Source organism: Procambarus clarkii, chromosome 28 (assembly GCF_040958095.1).
Source record: "Procambarus clarkii isolate CNS0578487 chromosome 28, FALCON_Pclarkii_2.0, whole genome shotgun sequence".
Lineage (NCBI taxonomy): Eukaryota > Metazoa > Arthropoda > Malacostraca > Decapoda > Cambaridae > Procambarus > Procambarus clarkii.
In genome coordinates, this window is record NC_091177.1 from 3019432 (window position 1) to 3035988 (window position 16557).

General features: G+C 45.3%; 1 protein-coding gene across 2 annotated transcripts in view; it reads right to left on the minus strand.

The window, feature by feature from the left end:
• Atg1 (serine/threonine-protein kinase unc-51-like protein Atg1) overlaps positions 1-16557 on the minus strand; it is a 130146-nt gene that overhangs the window by 89227 nt on the left and 24362 nt on the right. For both annotated transcript variants that reach the window (XM_045737469.2, XM_045737468.2), the window contains exon 2: positions 10632-10724. In XM_045737469.2, the coding sequence (XP_045593425.2) occupies positions 10632-10724 (93 nt within the window). The remainder of the gene's footprint in view (positions 1-10631; positions 10725-16557) is intronic.

A 16557-nucleotide genomic window follows, 5' to 3' on the forward strand; every position in this document is an offset into this window, starting at 1 on the left:
GTACTGTGGCGTGCAGGCCCCCTCCCCCCCCCCCCCACCTTACACCTTATATAAGAGCCCGCCCCCCAAACCCTGAAGACGGTGTTGCTAGGGGCTCCGTCACCCTCTTACCCTATGGCCGCTCTACTCACCTAGTTGTCCTTGCGGGGGTTGAGCTCTGGCTCTTTGGTCCCGCCTCTCAACTGTCAGTCAACAGGTGTACAGATTCCTGAGCCTACTGGGCTCTATCATATCTACACTTGAAACTGTGTATGGAGTCAGCCTCCACCACATCACTGCATTCCACCTGTTAACTACTCTGACACTGACAAAATTCTGTTATGTCTCTGTGGCTCATTTGGGTACTCGGTTTCCACCTGTGTCCCCTTTGTTCGTGTTCCACCCGCGCTAAAGAATTTTGTAGGTGGTGATCATGTCTCCCCTTACTCTTCTGTCTTCCAGGGACGTGAGGTCTAGCTCCGTAGCCTTTCCCCGTAGCTCATACCTGTTAGTTCTGGGACTAGTTCTGGATACCTCTGAATCTTCTCTAACTTTGCCTTGTGTTTAATTAGGTCTGGACTCCAGGCTGGAGCTGCATACTCCAGGATTGGCCTGACAAAAGTGGTACAGTATACAAGATTCTGAATGATTCCTTACACACCTTGGGAGGAGGGGGGGGGGAATAGCCTAAGCTATTCTATACCTTTGAGATGTATTTCGTCTCAATAAACATACTTGAACTTACATAAGCTTCTAAAAACTTGTGTGCTTACCTAACAGTGTTTACCTCGCAGTGCCTACCTCAAGCGGACTACAACGCTTGTTTTCACTGGTCAATTGTGTATATCTACAGTGTGTACTGACCGTGTGTACTCACCTAGCTGTGTGTGAGGCTCCAGACTGGGCTGGGGCCGGGTTGTGGGAGTAGAACAACTCCCGGAACCTCTCCTGGTAAACTCCAGCTCCTTGACCCGCCTCTCATGCTTCTGTAGTGGGCTGGCGCAGTTACAAGTGACCATACTTTCATGTGTCAGTTACGACTATCACTACCTAGCTATTTGCAAACTTGTTCCACCTCCTCGCTACCCCAACACAAGTGTTTTTGTACAACTCTCCTCTTGCCCGCATGGTGCCGGTGTCATGAGATATAGTTGCTATAGACTTAACATTCCAGCTGTGTCTGGGTACAAGTGACAGGATGAACAATCCAGCGGGTTTTCTTCCTATTGGGGAGTGTTGTACATGCTGCTATGAAGGTATGTCCACCGACAGGATGAATGGCGCTGCCTAATAAACTCGCCCCTCGGGGCAAAATTAAATTAAATTCGTAACAAATGGTTCCATGCTGGTCTTACATATGTGGTGAAAAGCGACCTGCACGCCTCCTTGCAGGAGTTTCCAACACTTCTAATGTGCAGCAATATTTCATGTGCTGAGAGTTGTATTGGCGAGCGAATGCGTTTGTCTATCGGTACATCTGTTTTTAATAACAGATATATTAAGGAATTTACTTCTCTCGTAAAAATATGTGCTACAGATAAAATATTGTAACTGTATGTTGTGTTAAAGAGTAACGGTAGTCAAATTTAAGGATATATAAAGTGCGTACATGTGTGTGTGAGATGGATTTTTGAATTAACAAGCTTCGGTATACACAGCAATGTGCTGCTACCTCATTCTATATGAGAGATTACAAAGTGCAGGTAAAAAACTAGCTACAAGTTCATCTAATATTCCCACCTAAGAGGATGATTAGTCACACATGAAATCATGAGAGAATATGGAATGCGAAGCTAATATCTTAGCCTCCACTAGCAAAATCTGGGCACAGCACAAGAATACCTTCCAATATTGGTGAGTGTATAAAGTAATCACAGCTCAAAGTACTTTATACCATTTGGTCTGAAATCGGTGATAATAGGTGGCGGGCGCCCCAGTGTTGGCGGGAAGAGGGCACAACAATGGGGAGTGTTCCGCCCTACCGCCCCACTACGATTCATACATGCGGAGGGGAGAGAGGAGGGGAGAGGCGAGGGGAAGGCAGGCAGGGGAATATAACTGCTTTACCACTCAAGTCATACCACTGGCAATTTTCAACACTGCAATCATTGAGTTCTATCATAATTCATAAGTCCCTAAAGTTAGTATCTGGCCCACTCCCTCTCTGGGTCAGGTTTGCCACCTCCGCTTGATTCCCAAACCAGTCAACCTGGAGCAGACACAAGTAGGGGCACCCGGCTGATCCCCAGAGGAACACTCTTGGCTGTAACCTTCCACACTTGCCAATCAGGACCTTTGTGTTACACGGGCGTCTTGCTCTTCGTTCAGTGCATTTAATACGAGATCACAATTGTTAGAGGAGCGTCTTCCTCTAAACTCACCTTGGCCAGGATTGTGTACACTTGCTAACTTCAGGTGATTTTAAAGCTCCTCTGCTCTCTTTCAAAGCTTGATGAGGAGTGATGTTGGTGTAACCGACCTATAGTGTCTTGCAATTAACTGCAACATTTGTGAGATATATTTTCATTGTTTTTACATGTTCATGGCATATTAAGAGCTTGTGTTAATGATCTGATACAATTCTTGATAAGTAGAGAATTCCAGGAGCCTGAGGCAAAGTGTGTGACTTCCCCAGAGTCAAGTGGGGTTACAGTGACTGACATTTGAGATATGTGCAGAAATCTACCCCACCTTCTCCCCCCAATACATACACCACTGAAAGAAGGGAAGGGAGGGAATTATCTGGCGAGAAAGCGTCAAGCCTTTACGAATATATAGCACTTGGAAGGGGTCAGGATAACGATTTGGGATGGGACAGGGGGAAAGGAATAGTGCCCAACCACTTGGACGGTCGGGGGATTGAACGCCGACATGCATAAAGCGAAACTGTTGCTTTACCGTCCAGCCCAAGTGGTTAGGGGAAAAATAAAGTGAAAAGAGGACAGAGAGATGAAAGGAAAACAGAAATGATAACGTATGGTGCACAAAGGAATGGGAGAGGCGCGATCGATGAGCAGAGGGCTGGGAATGATAGAAAGGTGTGGAAGGCTGAGGGTACATCGGGCACACTGCCAATATAACAAGGCCACGTGGACGGTTGCATGCCCAAATACCCGCAGCTCAGCCCGTGTTGTCTTCACAGTGCCAGAAGACTGTGGACAACAGAGGCAGCAGCAACGCCATCGGCTCTCCTGGCAGTGTGTGTGTACACAAAGTGGGGCAGGAATGGGGCCATTTCCCCCCCAAAGGGTTATTCACCACCACACCACCGGTGTCAATGACCTTTCATCAACCACCTATCTTCTTGTACCAATCTGTAACAAATTTCAACCTCCTAATGACCAAATCCACAAGGGCCGTGAAGAGGATTCGAACCTGCGTCCGGGAGCATCCCAGACACTGCCTTAATTTTTGTTAATAATATTAATTAATAATAATAATTAATTATAATGCCACTGTGTTCAACCTCCTACCCTAACCAGAAACCTACAAACCCAACCAAACACAACTAACCTATGGAGTCCGAAGCATGACAATCGTGGATATTTGTGAGCCGTCACTTTCCATAGTAGACAAAACCGCGAAGTCAACCTCGAGTAAATAGAGCACAAGAAGATGGGGCTCTATAAGCCTCAGTTGCGAAAAACGTTATGGAGTCTATTTACCGGCCTAAAACGTTTATTGACATGGATACATTTATGGTACAAACGATGTTGATAACCTAATGATATGCAGGCGATGAGTCACAATAACGTGGCTAAAGTATGTTGACCAGACCACACACTAGAAGGTGAAGGGACGACGTTGTTTCGGTCCGTCCTGGGCCATTCTCAAGTCGAGAATGGTCCAGGACGGACCGAAACGTCGTCGTCCCTTCACCTTCTAGTGTGTGGTCTGGTCAACAACCTAATGATATATTTATTATTGATCCATTTGTGGTCATAAAGGAAGTTTACTAGAGTCTATTTAGAACACAACCTCTCATAAACAACCCAGCGTGTTGTGGTGTTATAGATTCAGCTACTCAGAACAAGTTCCAAGTAGCACGGGCTATGGTGAGCCCGTAGTGGACCTACCTGGCAGAGGAACGGTGCTAAAAGTGATGTTGTGTTGCTATTGGTGGGTGTCGGCAGGTGCTGCCCTCTTACCCTCACAGGATAACTCTCACGACCTAATAAGCTCACCCGAACGGGCACAAAGTCTTAAGGAATAATTATAATCTTACACACAGCTAAGAGAGAAACTATCTGCGGCTGTCAGCAGCCGATGGTACGCTACCAAGGGGCTGGGTAGCGGTGCTGCCAACCTCAGCAGTGATCCATACTGTGTACAATGTATCTCCTAATTGATATTGCCCTCAATATAGACCCAGTAATACACTGACGACATCCACCCATCACTAAACAGTAATAAAGCCAGCAAGCAGCAACAGCTGACACTAATGACCCGTGTAAATACTCTACGGGACACATGCGCAGCTGACACACACACGGCTCTCTGGAATCAATAGGTCGTACTGCAGCACCCTTCAACTTCTACACAAACAATACATGTACACACGCTATTAGCCCTATACTACAATTAGAAAAGCTCACTCATTCTCACTCACACACACGCCGGGGCCGGTGGCTGTGTGAATAGCACGCTGGACACGTAATCCTGTGGCCCGGGTTCGATTTCCGGCACTGGCGAGAAACAAAAATGGAGTTTCTTTCACCCTGATGCCCCCTGTTACCTAGCAGTAAATAGGTACCTGGGGCCAGATTCACGAAGGAGTTACGCAAGTACTTACGAACGTGTACATCTTTTCTCAATGTTTGGCGGCTTTGTTTACATTTATTAAACAGTTTACAAGCAGGAAAACTTCCCAATCATCTGTTGTTATTGTTATAAACAGCCTCCTGGTACTTCGGAGCTCATTAACTGTCTAATAATTATAAACAAAGCCGCCAAAAATTGAGAAAAGATGTACACGTTCGTAAGTACTTGCGTAACTGCTTCGTGAATCTGGCCCAAGGACGCCAACGCTGTAATATGAACATGAACTTGATATCCTAATCTCTGTTATTAAAATCACATTACTTTAAGAAACTAAGTTCTCCCCATCCTTACCAATCCCTTTGGACATCAAAGCAAGTTTGACAACAGAAAATCACCGACACTCAAATTGGCAGTAACTTGTGTCTAGCTCTGCGAACATGTACAGTATTGATAGCAGTTAGACAATGTGACTCAGTAATTGCCAGAATTAAATTGGGCTATTATTACTTGTGGCAGGTAAACTATTATCCCCAAACTCAACGTTCCAATTGTAAACTTTGTGTGAAAATGAATTTGGACACAATGTTAGTGAATACACAATTATTAATTATTGTAGATTAAATGGCATGAGATATCTGGAGCTTTGTAATTATGTTATTCACTCACGGGTATTGGAGGATATCCTGATAGTCTACCTGAAGTTTGCTAGTGTAGTGTAGTAGATTGTTCACATCCCGTGAACACCCCATCTCACAGGCTGGACCAACCATCCTGTGAGATGGGTGAACCCAGGTGAACCCAACTAGCTCATATCACACACATGGCAGCCCCTTATGTAGGGCAGCAGAACACTGCTGTGCAGAGTATATTTACAGCTATAAACACTTTCAAGATCACTACTTAACCTTCGTCAGGCTCATGTTTGACACGCAAGAGCTCCACTGAGATCAACAGTAATTACAGCTAAGAGTAACTTGCAATACTAACAGTGGCTACCTGGTTGATGGGTATCAACCTAAATCAACCTTTTCGTGACTAAAGAAACGTTCAGTACTACGTCAGTCACAGCCTCAAGTAGCACACGCACGACAGAGAACATGTTGAAGTAGCAAGTACCTATAGTTACAAGGCACACATCTCCCCCAAAGGCACTGGCTACCTTGGCTACCTTGAGGTGCTTCCGGGGCTTAGTGTCCCCGCGGCCCGGTCGTCGACCAGGCCTCCTGGTTGCTGGACTGATCAACCAGGCTGTTAGACGCGGCTGCTCGCAGCCTGACGTATGAGTCACAGCCTGGTTGATCAGGTATCCTTTGGAGGTGCTTATCCAGTTCTCTCTTGAACACTGTGAGGGGTTTGCCAGTTATGCCCCTTATGTGTAGTGGAAGCGTGTTGAACAGTCTCGGGCCTCTGATGTTGATAGAGTTCTCTCTCAGAGTACCTGTTGCACCTCTGCTTTTCAACGGGGGTATTCTGCACATCCTGCCATGTCTTCTGGTCTCATGTGGTGTTATTTCTGTGTGCAGGTTTGGGAGAAAACTGATCACATACCGATGCCATAGTTCAATGTCACAATACTTGTGTGATGATTCCCCCAATACCTGGGTACTTGCATCTCTGTGTGCATCATAACTGTGATGCTGCACCACCACCACCACCACCACCACACAGGTGATGCTGCACCACCACCACCACACAGGTGATGCTGCACCACCTCCACCACCACACCATCAGCCATCACAACATTGAGGGAGGCTTGGGTGGTATGTGACCATGGCCTACATATAGATGGCTGCCACCTTCATAACAGCTCCAGGTGTAATGCTCCAGCACACACTCTCCCGTCAAGATGACTGACACCGTTCGTCAGGATATATCACGACAAATGACAGTAATCGATCACTTATATTATGGCTATAATATAAGCGTGTAATATAATAAGCGACCTGATAACTGCACAATACTTACACATCAGTAACTACTAGAAAGTGTGACGTAACCAGAGACAAGAGAATCCGGGCGATAGTGACATTTTATTCACTTGGATCATTAGAGTCCAACTTCAGTCTCAAGACTATTGTCTTACAGCCAGACCGTGGATGCTCGCAAGAGGACAGGATCTCACAAGCACCTAACCGGTATCTAACTGAGACTTTGATAGTGACACGTGAGCTCAGGGTCTCATAAGTACATGAATTAAAGTTTGTCTTCTAAGAGGACAGCGCCGCCCACTGCGGCAAGAACCATAATGTCCCCAAGTGCGCAGTTGGTAGAGCGACTGTGTCCCATGTCGGAGGTCTAGTGTTCGACCCTCCTAGTGCTCCACATGAATAAAATGTTACATCCACGGTTGTGCGGTATATCATTCCCTACATCAGCAGCTCAACTGCCATTCCATTACAATTACCAATATCAAGCAGTTGATATGTTGGGATGATCTCGGACGCAGGTTCGAATCCTCGTCACGGCCCTTGTGGATTTGTTCACTAATATCAACCTTTCCACCAGCCAAATGTTTACTTACACTGGCCTCAAGTTCCCCCCCCCCTCACCCTTCACTAGGGCTGTAACACAGCCTCACTTACCACAGTACACTTGCCAGTGTGGCTCTCAATCAATCATTGATTGATAAAGATTAAGCCACCCAAGAGGTGGCACGGGCATGAATAGCCCCGTAAGGCTCTCAATGTGTGCCGACGGACTGTAATTCCAGCTGCCACAGTACAGCGGTGAGTGACACGCAGTTCTGTCTTCTGAGGCGTCACTCACCGTTACTCTACATTTATGGTGCTTACACAAAGGTATCCATCAAAAATATTAGTGTGGACTGGCTTCTGATTTCCCGGCGTATGCGCGGTTCTCTCCTCATACATGATGCGCCTTCACAGTTTTTTTCACAGCAAAGATCCCGGAAATTAACGGTGAGGAATACACTGTACAGAAGCAATTCTTCTTGGGCGATTATAATTAATAGATGTAAGGGGAAAAACATGAGCACTGCACCTGGCGAAAGTTGCGCTGAACTCTTCCCCCCCCCCTTGCCCAACCACTTGGGTTGGACGGTAGAGCGACGGCCTCCCTTCATGCAGGTCGGCGTTCAATCCCCGACCGTCCAAGTGGTTGGGCACCATTCCTTCCCCCTGTCCCATCCCAAATCCTTATCCTGACTCCTTCCAAGTGCTATATAGTCGTAATGGCGCTGGCCCTTCCCTCCCCCCCCCTATCACTCCCGTATATATTAATACTAACCCTGGTGCTAGTATTATTATGTATACAACCTCAGTGGCCAACTATTAAAAGGGAACTAACTAGTTCACCCAAGGTCAGGGTATCTAAGTCTAATCTTTACAACCCACCAAGCCAATACTTGTCAGGTGGCGGTTCAGTATTCTTCCAGACTACAACTATAGGTCTAATCTTGAACTCTCTTCTATCTGCGACAAACCTGTAGTTTACAACACCACTGTCACGCTCCACTGGCTCCTCCTCCTCGCTCAACACATCCAGACTTCCGTAAGACTCAGCCTTGATACGTGCCAGGTATTCACTCATCAATCAACAAACCATTTTATGCCCTTCGTACCAAGAGCCAGACATTCAGGTGGTGACAAGCTTAATGTCGTTTCAGTGTAGAGAGATTCAATGTGACAAGTACACTGTGTGTGCACAGTTACCAGTCATTTAGAGGCGCCAAGGTGCCGGGGGCCAGTTAAGTGCGTGATAAAGGTTTCCCCGGCCGGGTTGTTAACGGGAGGCCGGCCACACACTACACCACCTCTATGGTCACTGCTGTCATGTTGGGCCACGCTAATACAACCTTTCTTATCTTGAGGTTATCTGCAGATCATTTCGGGGCTTAGCGTCCCCGCGGCCCAGTCCTCGACCAGGGCTTTCTTTTTGTTACACACACCCAGGAAGCAGCCCGTAGCAGCTGTTTAACTCCCAGGCACCTATTTACTGCAAGATAACAGGAACATCAGGGTGAAAAACTTTTTGCCCATTTGACTCCGCCTCCACCGGAGATCGAACCCGGAGCCTCAGAACTACGAATCCATAGCGCTGTTCACTCAACTGTAGGCCCCCAGATAGTTTAGCCTTGCTATAAAACTCTTCTCAACATTAAATTTCATATTTATATTTTCTAGCATAAGTGTGCTTACTGTAAGAACCATTTAAACCCAACAAAACAATTAACTTTTTGTGTATAAAAAGCCAGCCACGACCCGCGTGGCTCACTGTAACACCTCAGCCCTTCTTGTTGAATGTGCAACTGTAAAACATTTTAGACCTCCTGGCCTCTTGTACCACCAACTGTGTAGCTATGTCATTGACTCAGGTATTCTTGACGACATCCTAACAATTTATCCAAAATTTGCTTGTTCACTTTAAAGAATGAAGAACAATTTTATTTATATTACTTCTAAGCTGCATCACTTATGAACCCATCCCGACCCTTGTGTGGCAGTGCACAATAGAAAGTAGTTTTCCCATATTCATACATTGATTGTAACCATGATATATATGTGCTTCAGCCTACAGTTTAGACCTATTGTCTTGTGTATGACCCTCTGTCCTGCGTGACAGTGAATACCAGCATAATCCTCACTTTAATAAGACTTAATTGAAATCCTCAGATTAAGCAAAACTAATTAAATTATCAATAAAGATGTGAATAGTAATGATCAACCCTTCTCCAACCCCGGCCATTAATGCAGCTACCCAACACCATATGAAGGGCTACAGAGCTTGTGTAACTATCTAGTTATGTAACCCCCCCCCCCCCCCCGCATCACAACCTACTTCCAATTTGACATAACCGACAATTTCAAACAAGGTAACTACTTAACAGAACCTTTTACATTTCCACTAGCTAGTAACACTCCATAACTTATCTTGTTTATGCTAAGTTTTTTTAGTCGGATACATGTATAAGAAATAATCCTACCAACATAAATGTAATAGTGGATAGTTGTCTGGATATAGAGCTCCCTGTTGTTGTTTGAGATTTAGCTACTCAGAACGAAGTGTCCATGTAGCACGGACTATGGTGAGCCCGTAATGCAAAAGCTCCCAAGCCCCCTAGAGCTCCCAAACACGGTCCCTTGTAAATAACAGATGAAAAGACGGCAGCGCTACACCTCAGCCTCCCTCCAGGGGAAGGGAGGTGGGTTCTGTGTGAGGTTCAACAGCAGTGGGGAGAAGAACAACTCCCAGAACCCCATCAAGCAGGTAGCCAGAAAACCATTAACTTAAAATGTCCATTGGGGGTTCATTCCCCATGTGAATCAATATTCTCTAACTCTCTTAAATCACCCAGATGACATTTGTATCTCAATACACAACTCGTAACTTTTTGAAAAACTCTTATACAGATTAACACAAACTAGCTACAAATTACATTGCATTCTCGTACAAGCACACCCATTTCCTCTAAATATATGCACAGAAGCCTTCCCCGATTAGCATATCATGATTCATATTATTCATTGACTTCTGATGCAAATTATCATCAGAATTTAACACTTAAATACAAAACATTTGTTTATGCAAGATACAAAATGTGTTGAAGGCATATCATCTCGACAACACCTTTAAATAATCACTAACTCTCTAGTATGTAAAATACGAAAGCAAATTAATATAGGTGATTTCATTACATTTATGGCTATCCTAGTCCATAATATTGAGTAAAGAGTTAGAAATGCTATGAGAAATTCCGTTCAAATGCTATAAACGGAAGCGTCCAAATGAAACTGGAAAGAGAAGGGCTGGGACCCAGGAGGTGAAGCTCGCTCTTGAGTACAGTACCAAACATCTGGATGCCTTTAACGCCAAGTTCCGGCGAGGGAGAAAAACAAGAACTAAAGCTACGACAAAATTATCTTTTAACTTACCTTAAGAATTTTTATTTCTTTACTGAGGAGATTCTGGCTCTTGGCGATGTTTTTCTTGGTGATACTTTTAATGGCCACAGTAAGCGATGGTTTCTGCAAGAGGGAAGAGACATCTCGTCAGCATCGCTACAATATTAACATGTTTAAACAAAGCTTATACAAGGGAGCCGGTCGGCCGAGAGGACAGAACACTGGACTTGTGATCCTGGGTTCGATCCCGGGCGCCGGTGAGAAACAATAGGCAGTTTCCTTTACCCTATGCCCCTGTTACCTAGCAGTAAAATAGGTACCTGGGTGTTAGTCAGCTGTCATGGGCTGCTTCCTAGGGGTGGAGGCCTGGTCGAGGACCGGGCCGCGGGGACACTAAAGCCCCGAAAACATCAAGATAACAAGTTAACTTCCAAACACAGCTTTTGCGCTGAACTATATGTTTAACAGATCTCTCACCCTGTCTATGGACGGACAGAAGAAAATGTATATATGCTGGTTAGCATTGCAAATGTCTGGCCACGTGTGGTAGAAAATCATAATAATAATAAAAAAAAGCATTTGCGCCCATATCTATTCTCTGACAACACGCAGATAATAATTTAAATGACAGCAGCGATTTTATTGATTACACAAAGGACTGTATGCGCACCAGAGATTTCAACACCAAGGTCACAGAGATTAACTGGGATTTAGTGAGCCAGAACCTGTTTAAATCCTATGAGAAGCCATGTCAAATGTACAATAGTGTCCTTTAAATACAAGTTACCAATATCCGAGAAACGAACATTTTGTGTGTGATAAACACTCAGCTGATGACACGTGTCTTAGCATCTTCAAAACTACTAATACCTCAATTAATAAAAAAAATCCCCATAACTACCGAAGCTCTACTTCACAATCCCCTTAACTACCGAAGCTCTATTTCACAATCCCCATAACTACCGATGCTCTACTTCACAATCCCCTTAACTACCGAAGCTCTATTTCACAATCCCCTTAACTACCGAAGCTCTACTTCACAATCCCCTTAACTACCGAAGCTCTATTTCACAATCCCCTTAACTACCGAAGCTCTACTTCACAATCCCCTTAACTACCGAAGCTCTATTTCACAATCCCCTTAACTACCGAAGCTCTATTTCACAATCCCCTTAACTACCGAAGCTCTATTTGACAATCACCATAACTACAAAAGCCATTCGTCACAAACATCACCATAACTAACATTTAGGTTAGTTAATACCTTCGTTAACACACCATAACTATCAGGACCACACCCCCCCCCACCTATGTGCGCAATAAGAGGCCAGATAAAGAAAAACAAATAAATATTAAGTACCACAGTAATCCAAAGTAATTGTTAAGGTAACACATACGACATAGTCATTAACCCGGATGGTAAGCTGCATCATTTGATTGATTAAGAAACAAGTAGTGTATTGTGAAGACTAATAATAACAAACAGCAGCTCCCCTATGACTAATATCTCAATTGCTCAATTATGTATTAGTGATAAGACCTACCATTCATGTATAATGATTTACGGTAAGTTATAGAACATTCTACGGTAAGTTATCTCTGTAACTAACTGACATTATAATTATAAGGTGTAAAGAATAGATGAAATTGTTAATGTAATAATTTCCGTTGAGGTCTGATACAGACCTTTTGTGCCCTCTGTAATCATTTTTGCGCTACCGCTCACAGGATGAGTATCGGGTGCACAATATACTAGCCGCCTCCGGAGGCAACAATCAAAATCATCATTTGAGTGCGGGCCCACAGACACCACACTGTCCGGCGCCCATCCCTCCCCACGCCCACGCGGCGCCCCATCACCCCCTGCTACTCACCCCTCCCGCCTGGCCGGATTTTCAGACACTGTGGCGCCGGGAGACTCAGGGTGGCGTTCCTGATGCTTCTCAGTGGCATTTCACCCCACACACATGAACCAACTGCTTGATAATCACTGCGTAAAGGTTACTGCTTAACTTGAACAGATATAATTACGGTATAACACGCTTTCAACGACGATATAACGAGCTTTACTCACAGCGTGGCTCTTGGAGGCTCTTGTATTCTCTAGAATACGAGAAGCCATTAACTACTGCGTCGTAGTGCTATTGAGCCAGAAGGCGGCGGGACCAGAATCCAGCACCACCAAATGTACAGTACTCAATACCATTAGAAAATACCACTACTACCATTAGAAAAGGTAGCGATAAAGGTATCCCAATATAAGAGGGAGTCGGAAAAGAAGGACCTGGGTTGGGACACAGCGCAAGGTTTAAGCTAACAATGGGTTATGCATGTAAACATAATACACACGCTCTCCTAAATAGCATCTACCACTTGGCCCAAGATAATGCAAGCTTGAAGGTTGGCAAATATTAATTGCGGGAGCCGGTTGGCCGAGCGGACAGCACACTGGTCTTCTGATCCTGTGGTCCCGGGTTCGATCCCGGGCGCCGGCGAGAAACAATGGGCAGAGTTTCTTTCACCCTATGCCCCTGTTACCTAGCAGTAAATAGGTACCCTGGGAGTTAGTCAGCTGCCACGGGCTGCTTCCTGGGGGTGGAGGCCTGGTCGAGGACCGGGCCGCGGGGACACTAAAGCCCCGAAATCATCTCAACATAACCTCAAGAAGATAACCTCCCTTATAAGGAAACTCCAAGATGAAAGTAGACCGTGTAGATAACGCCTAAGGGCCTTAATCAGACGATACATTATCTACAAATTTTATCATAGTATTTCCCTACATTACCGTTAACATTGTCTTCTCTCTATTACTGTCAACTCCAATGTTTGACAGTCTTCTCACTTGAGACAGTTAAGCGAGTTTAAGCTGATTCTGGGTACAACTGACAGGATGAAAAAAACTTGCGGGATTTCTTCCTACAGATTCTATGGCGGACTCGCGCGATGACCAATAAACTCGCCCCTCGCGCCAAAATTTAAATTTAACTGTCAAGCACTAGAAAGCCTTGGGGTGGCGACGGCCCCGAGTCTAGACACGGGGCGTCCAATGGCTGCCATTCCTGACCGACTGTGGGCGTATGGGCACTGTTACTGCTAACCTCTCTCACAACAGTCTCCCACATCCCACAGTTATTTAGTCTTGTCAGTGCCAGTCCTTACGCGCCAGGGATGAAAAGTAGTGTGGGGGTGTAAGGGGGTGGGTGAGCACGGCTATTGGGGGGAGGGAATAGCTTTGATGCGGGCTGTAAGGGTGGGGTAAGTTGTTAGTGGTGGGGGGTATGTTGTTAGTGGTGGGGGTAAGTTGTTAGTGGTGGGGGTAAGTTGTTAGTGGTGGGGGTATGTTGTTAGTGGTGGGGGTATGTTGTTAGTGGTGGGGGGTATGTTGTTAGTGGTGGGGGGTATGTTGTTAGTGGTGGGGGTAAGTTGTTAGTGGTGGGGGTATGTTGTTAGTGGTGGGGGTATGTTGTTAGTGGTGGGGGTATGTTGTTAGTGGTGGGGGTATGTTGTTAGTGGTGGGGGTATGTTGTTAGTGGTGGGGGTATGTTGTTAGTGGTGGGGGGTAATGTTGTTAGTGGTGGGGGTATGTTGTTAGTGGTGGGGGGTATGTTGTTAGTGGTGGGGGGTATGTTGTTAGTGGTTGGGGTATGTTGTTAGTGGTGGGGGTATGTTGTTATGGTAGGGGTAAGTTGTGAGTGGTGGTTGGTGGCTGGGAGTGTAGGTGGTGTGTAGTTACAGGATGAGAGCTAGGCTCGTGGGGTCGTTTTCCTTATCATCTTTGAAGTTACTGATGGTTTTGGCCCCCACCACTTTTCTCACATACATTGATCCAACACGACAACTTCTTGTTAAATTAACTTGTTCGCAAATGTTCCAACACTACAAATTGTTCGCAAATGAACTTTCAGACATCTTTTCGGCACCTTTACCTTTTAAGTTCAAGTTTGTGAGCCCTTGTTATAACGTGGCAGATTTTAAATATTCCTCCTCGTCATCTCGGGTGCTTTTTTTGTTTTGTTTTGTTTTGGTGTGTGCGTATCTCTGGATGTGGCAACCACTGTCTTAATACGCACATTACTGTCATTTACGCACTGCGTAGGCAAGCGAATCACAGCAGATTGCTCTCGTTATCATTGATATTTGACATCGCAGGCGTCAAAGAACAGCCGTCCTGTACGAGAGCAATGTAAACAGCTCGAACACGACGGGTAACGTTATCAACTCTCCCGAATACCGTAAATTAGTTCTGGTTATCGATGGCACTAGGAGTAAGTCAGTAGAAAATGTGAAGAGAGCAAAGCAGCAGTGGGAGTATTATTAGTAAACATGGGAGGGACTAGTGACGCGGTGGAGCCCCCCAACCCCGTCACCGGAGCGTATTCTGCGCCAGGTCCTGATCACGTGACACACTCCCAAGGGAGAAAAGGCCTGTCCCACACACTGCCAGCCTCCACCCGACTATTAACCCACGAAGAAGCGCTTATAAATCCCACACAACACACTCATCCAAAAACTACGTATGCAGCTCTACCCCCTCCCTCTCCCTCCCCCCTACCACATACTTGCTAAAGACGTAGGCTACACACCGTCATCACTCCTCTCCCCCCCCCCAAACCACCACATCAGACTAGCCCTGCAACCTCATACCTCGCCACGCTCCTCACACCTAGCCACACTCAAACATATCAACACTCGCGCCAAAGACGTAAGCAACACACGCCAAAATACCATAACGCAACATCCTGCCACGATTTCTCACGCAAAATATGGATACAAAGTGGGAACACTTTCACACACAACACTGACGTAGAGGATACAAGCTATACTAACGTCATACACGTTTTCACTCTTACAACCACTATAGAAAGCCATAGATGCCATACTTAAGTATAATTTGCGCAGCATTAGTGTAGTGACCCCCTGGTGATGTATCAGAGGTCGCTAACCTATTCTATATCTAGTCTGCTGGGTATGCGGACCATGACTGACCAAGTGAACCTTGTACACGTCCATCCGCTGGCCTCGCCTGTGAGAATACCCTCAGTTCGAGTGCTGGGGTAGGACAATATTCCTTCGCGTGTCACAACAGTGTACCCCCACAAGTCTTAGCAAACCTGCATGTAGAAGGTCTAGCAGATCGTATTATAAGGAAAACAAATATTGATTGCTTCAGATCAGCTTTGGGAGGGAGAACTCGTACCTTGCAAACAAGAATTAGTGAAATTTTCCTGTACCATCTGTATAAACAGAGTAAAACAAACAGGAAACTAACGATGCAGGTGCCTGCAGGCCCTTGCGCAAGGGTGCTGATGGAACCTTCACAGATAACACAGAAATGAGTGAAATACTGAGGTTACAGTATGATTCAGTTTTCAGTGGACCCCCGAACACACTGAAGATCAATGATACAGAAGAATTCTTTATGATAACATCGTCCAAATGTCATCCTAAGCCCAATGGACTTTGAAGTAATCATAGACAGCATAGCCACGCACTCTCCACCATGCCCTGATTCGTGGAATTCTTTATTCGTCAAGAATTTAAAAAAATACATTACCATAGTCCAGACATATCTTTTGGAGACAGAGCTTAGATACTGATGTTATTTCAGACACAAAGCAGCAGAGATCGCGCCACTCCACAAAGTAGTAAAGCAACAAATTATAGACCAGCAGCTCTATCACGCATCAGATCATTCAAAGCGTCTAAAAATATAGGTTCACAAAACACACGGAATCCCATATGCACAACTTTGAACAACATGGGTTCAGAACAAGGCGCTCCGCCTCACACAGTTGCATGACTATTATGACATGGCCTTAGATGCCATGGAAGACAAGCAAACACTTTATGTAATATATACGCAGATTTCACAAAAGCTTTCGACATATGCAAGGACATTATAGTTACCGGTGTGAAGCCACTATAGTTACTGATCAACATTAAAGGCCCAACACCC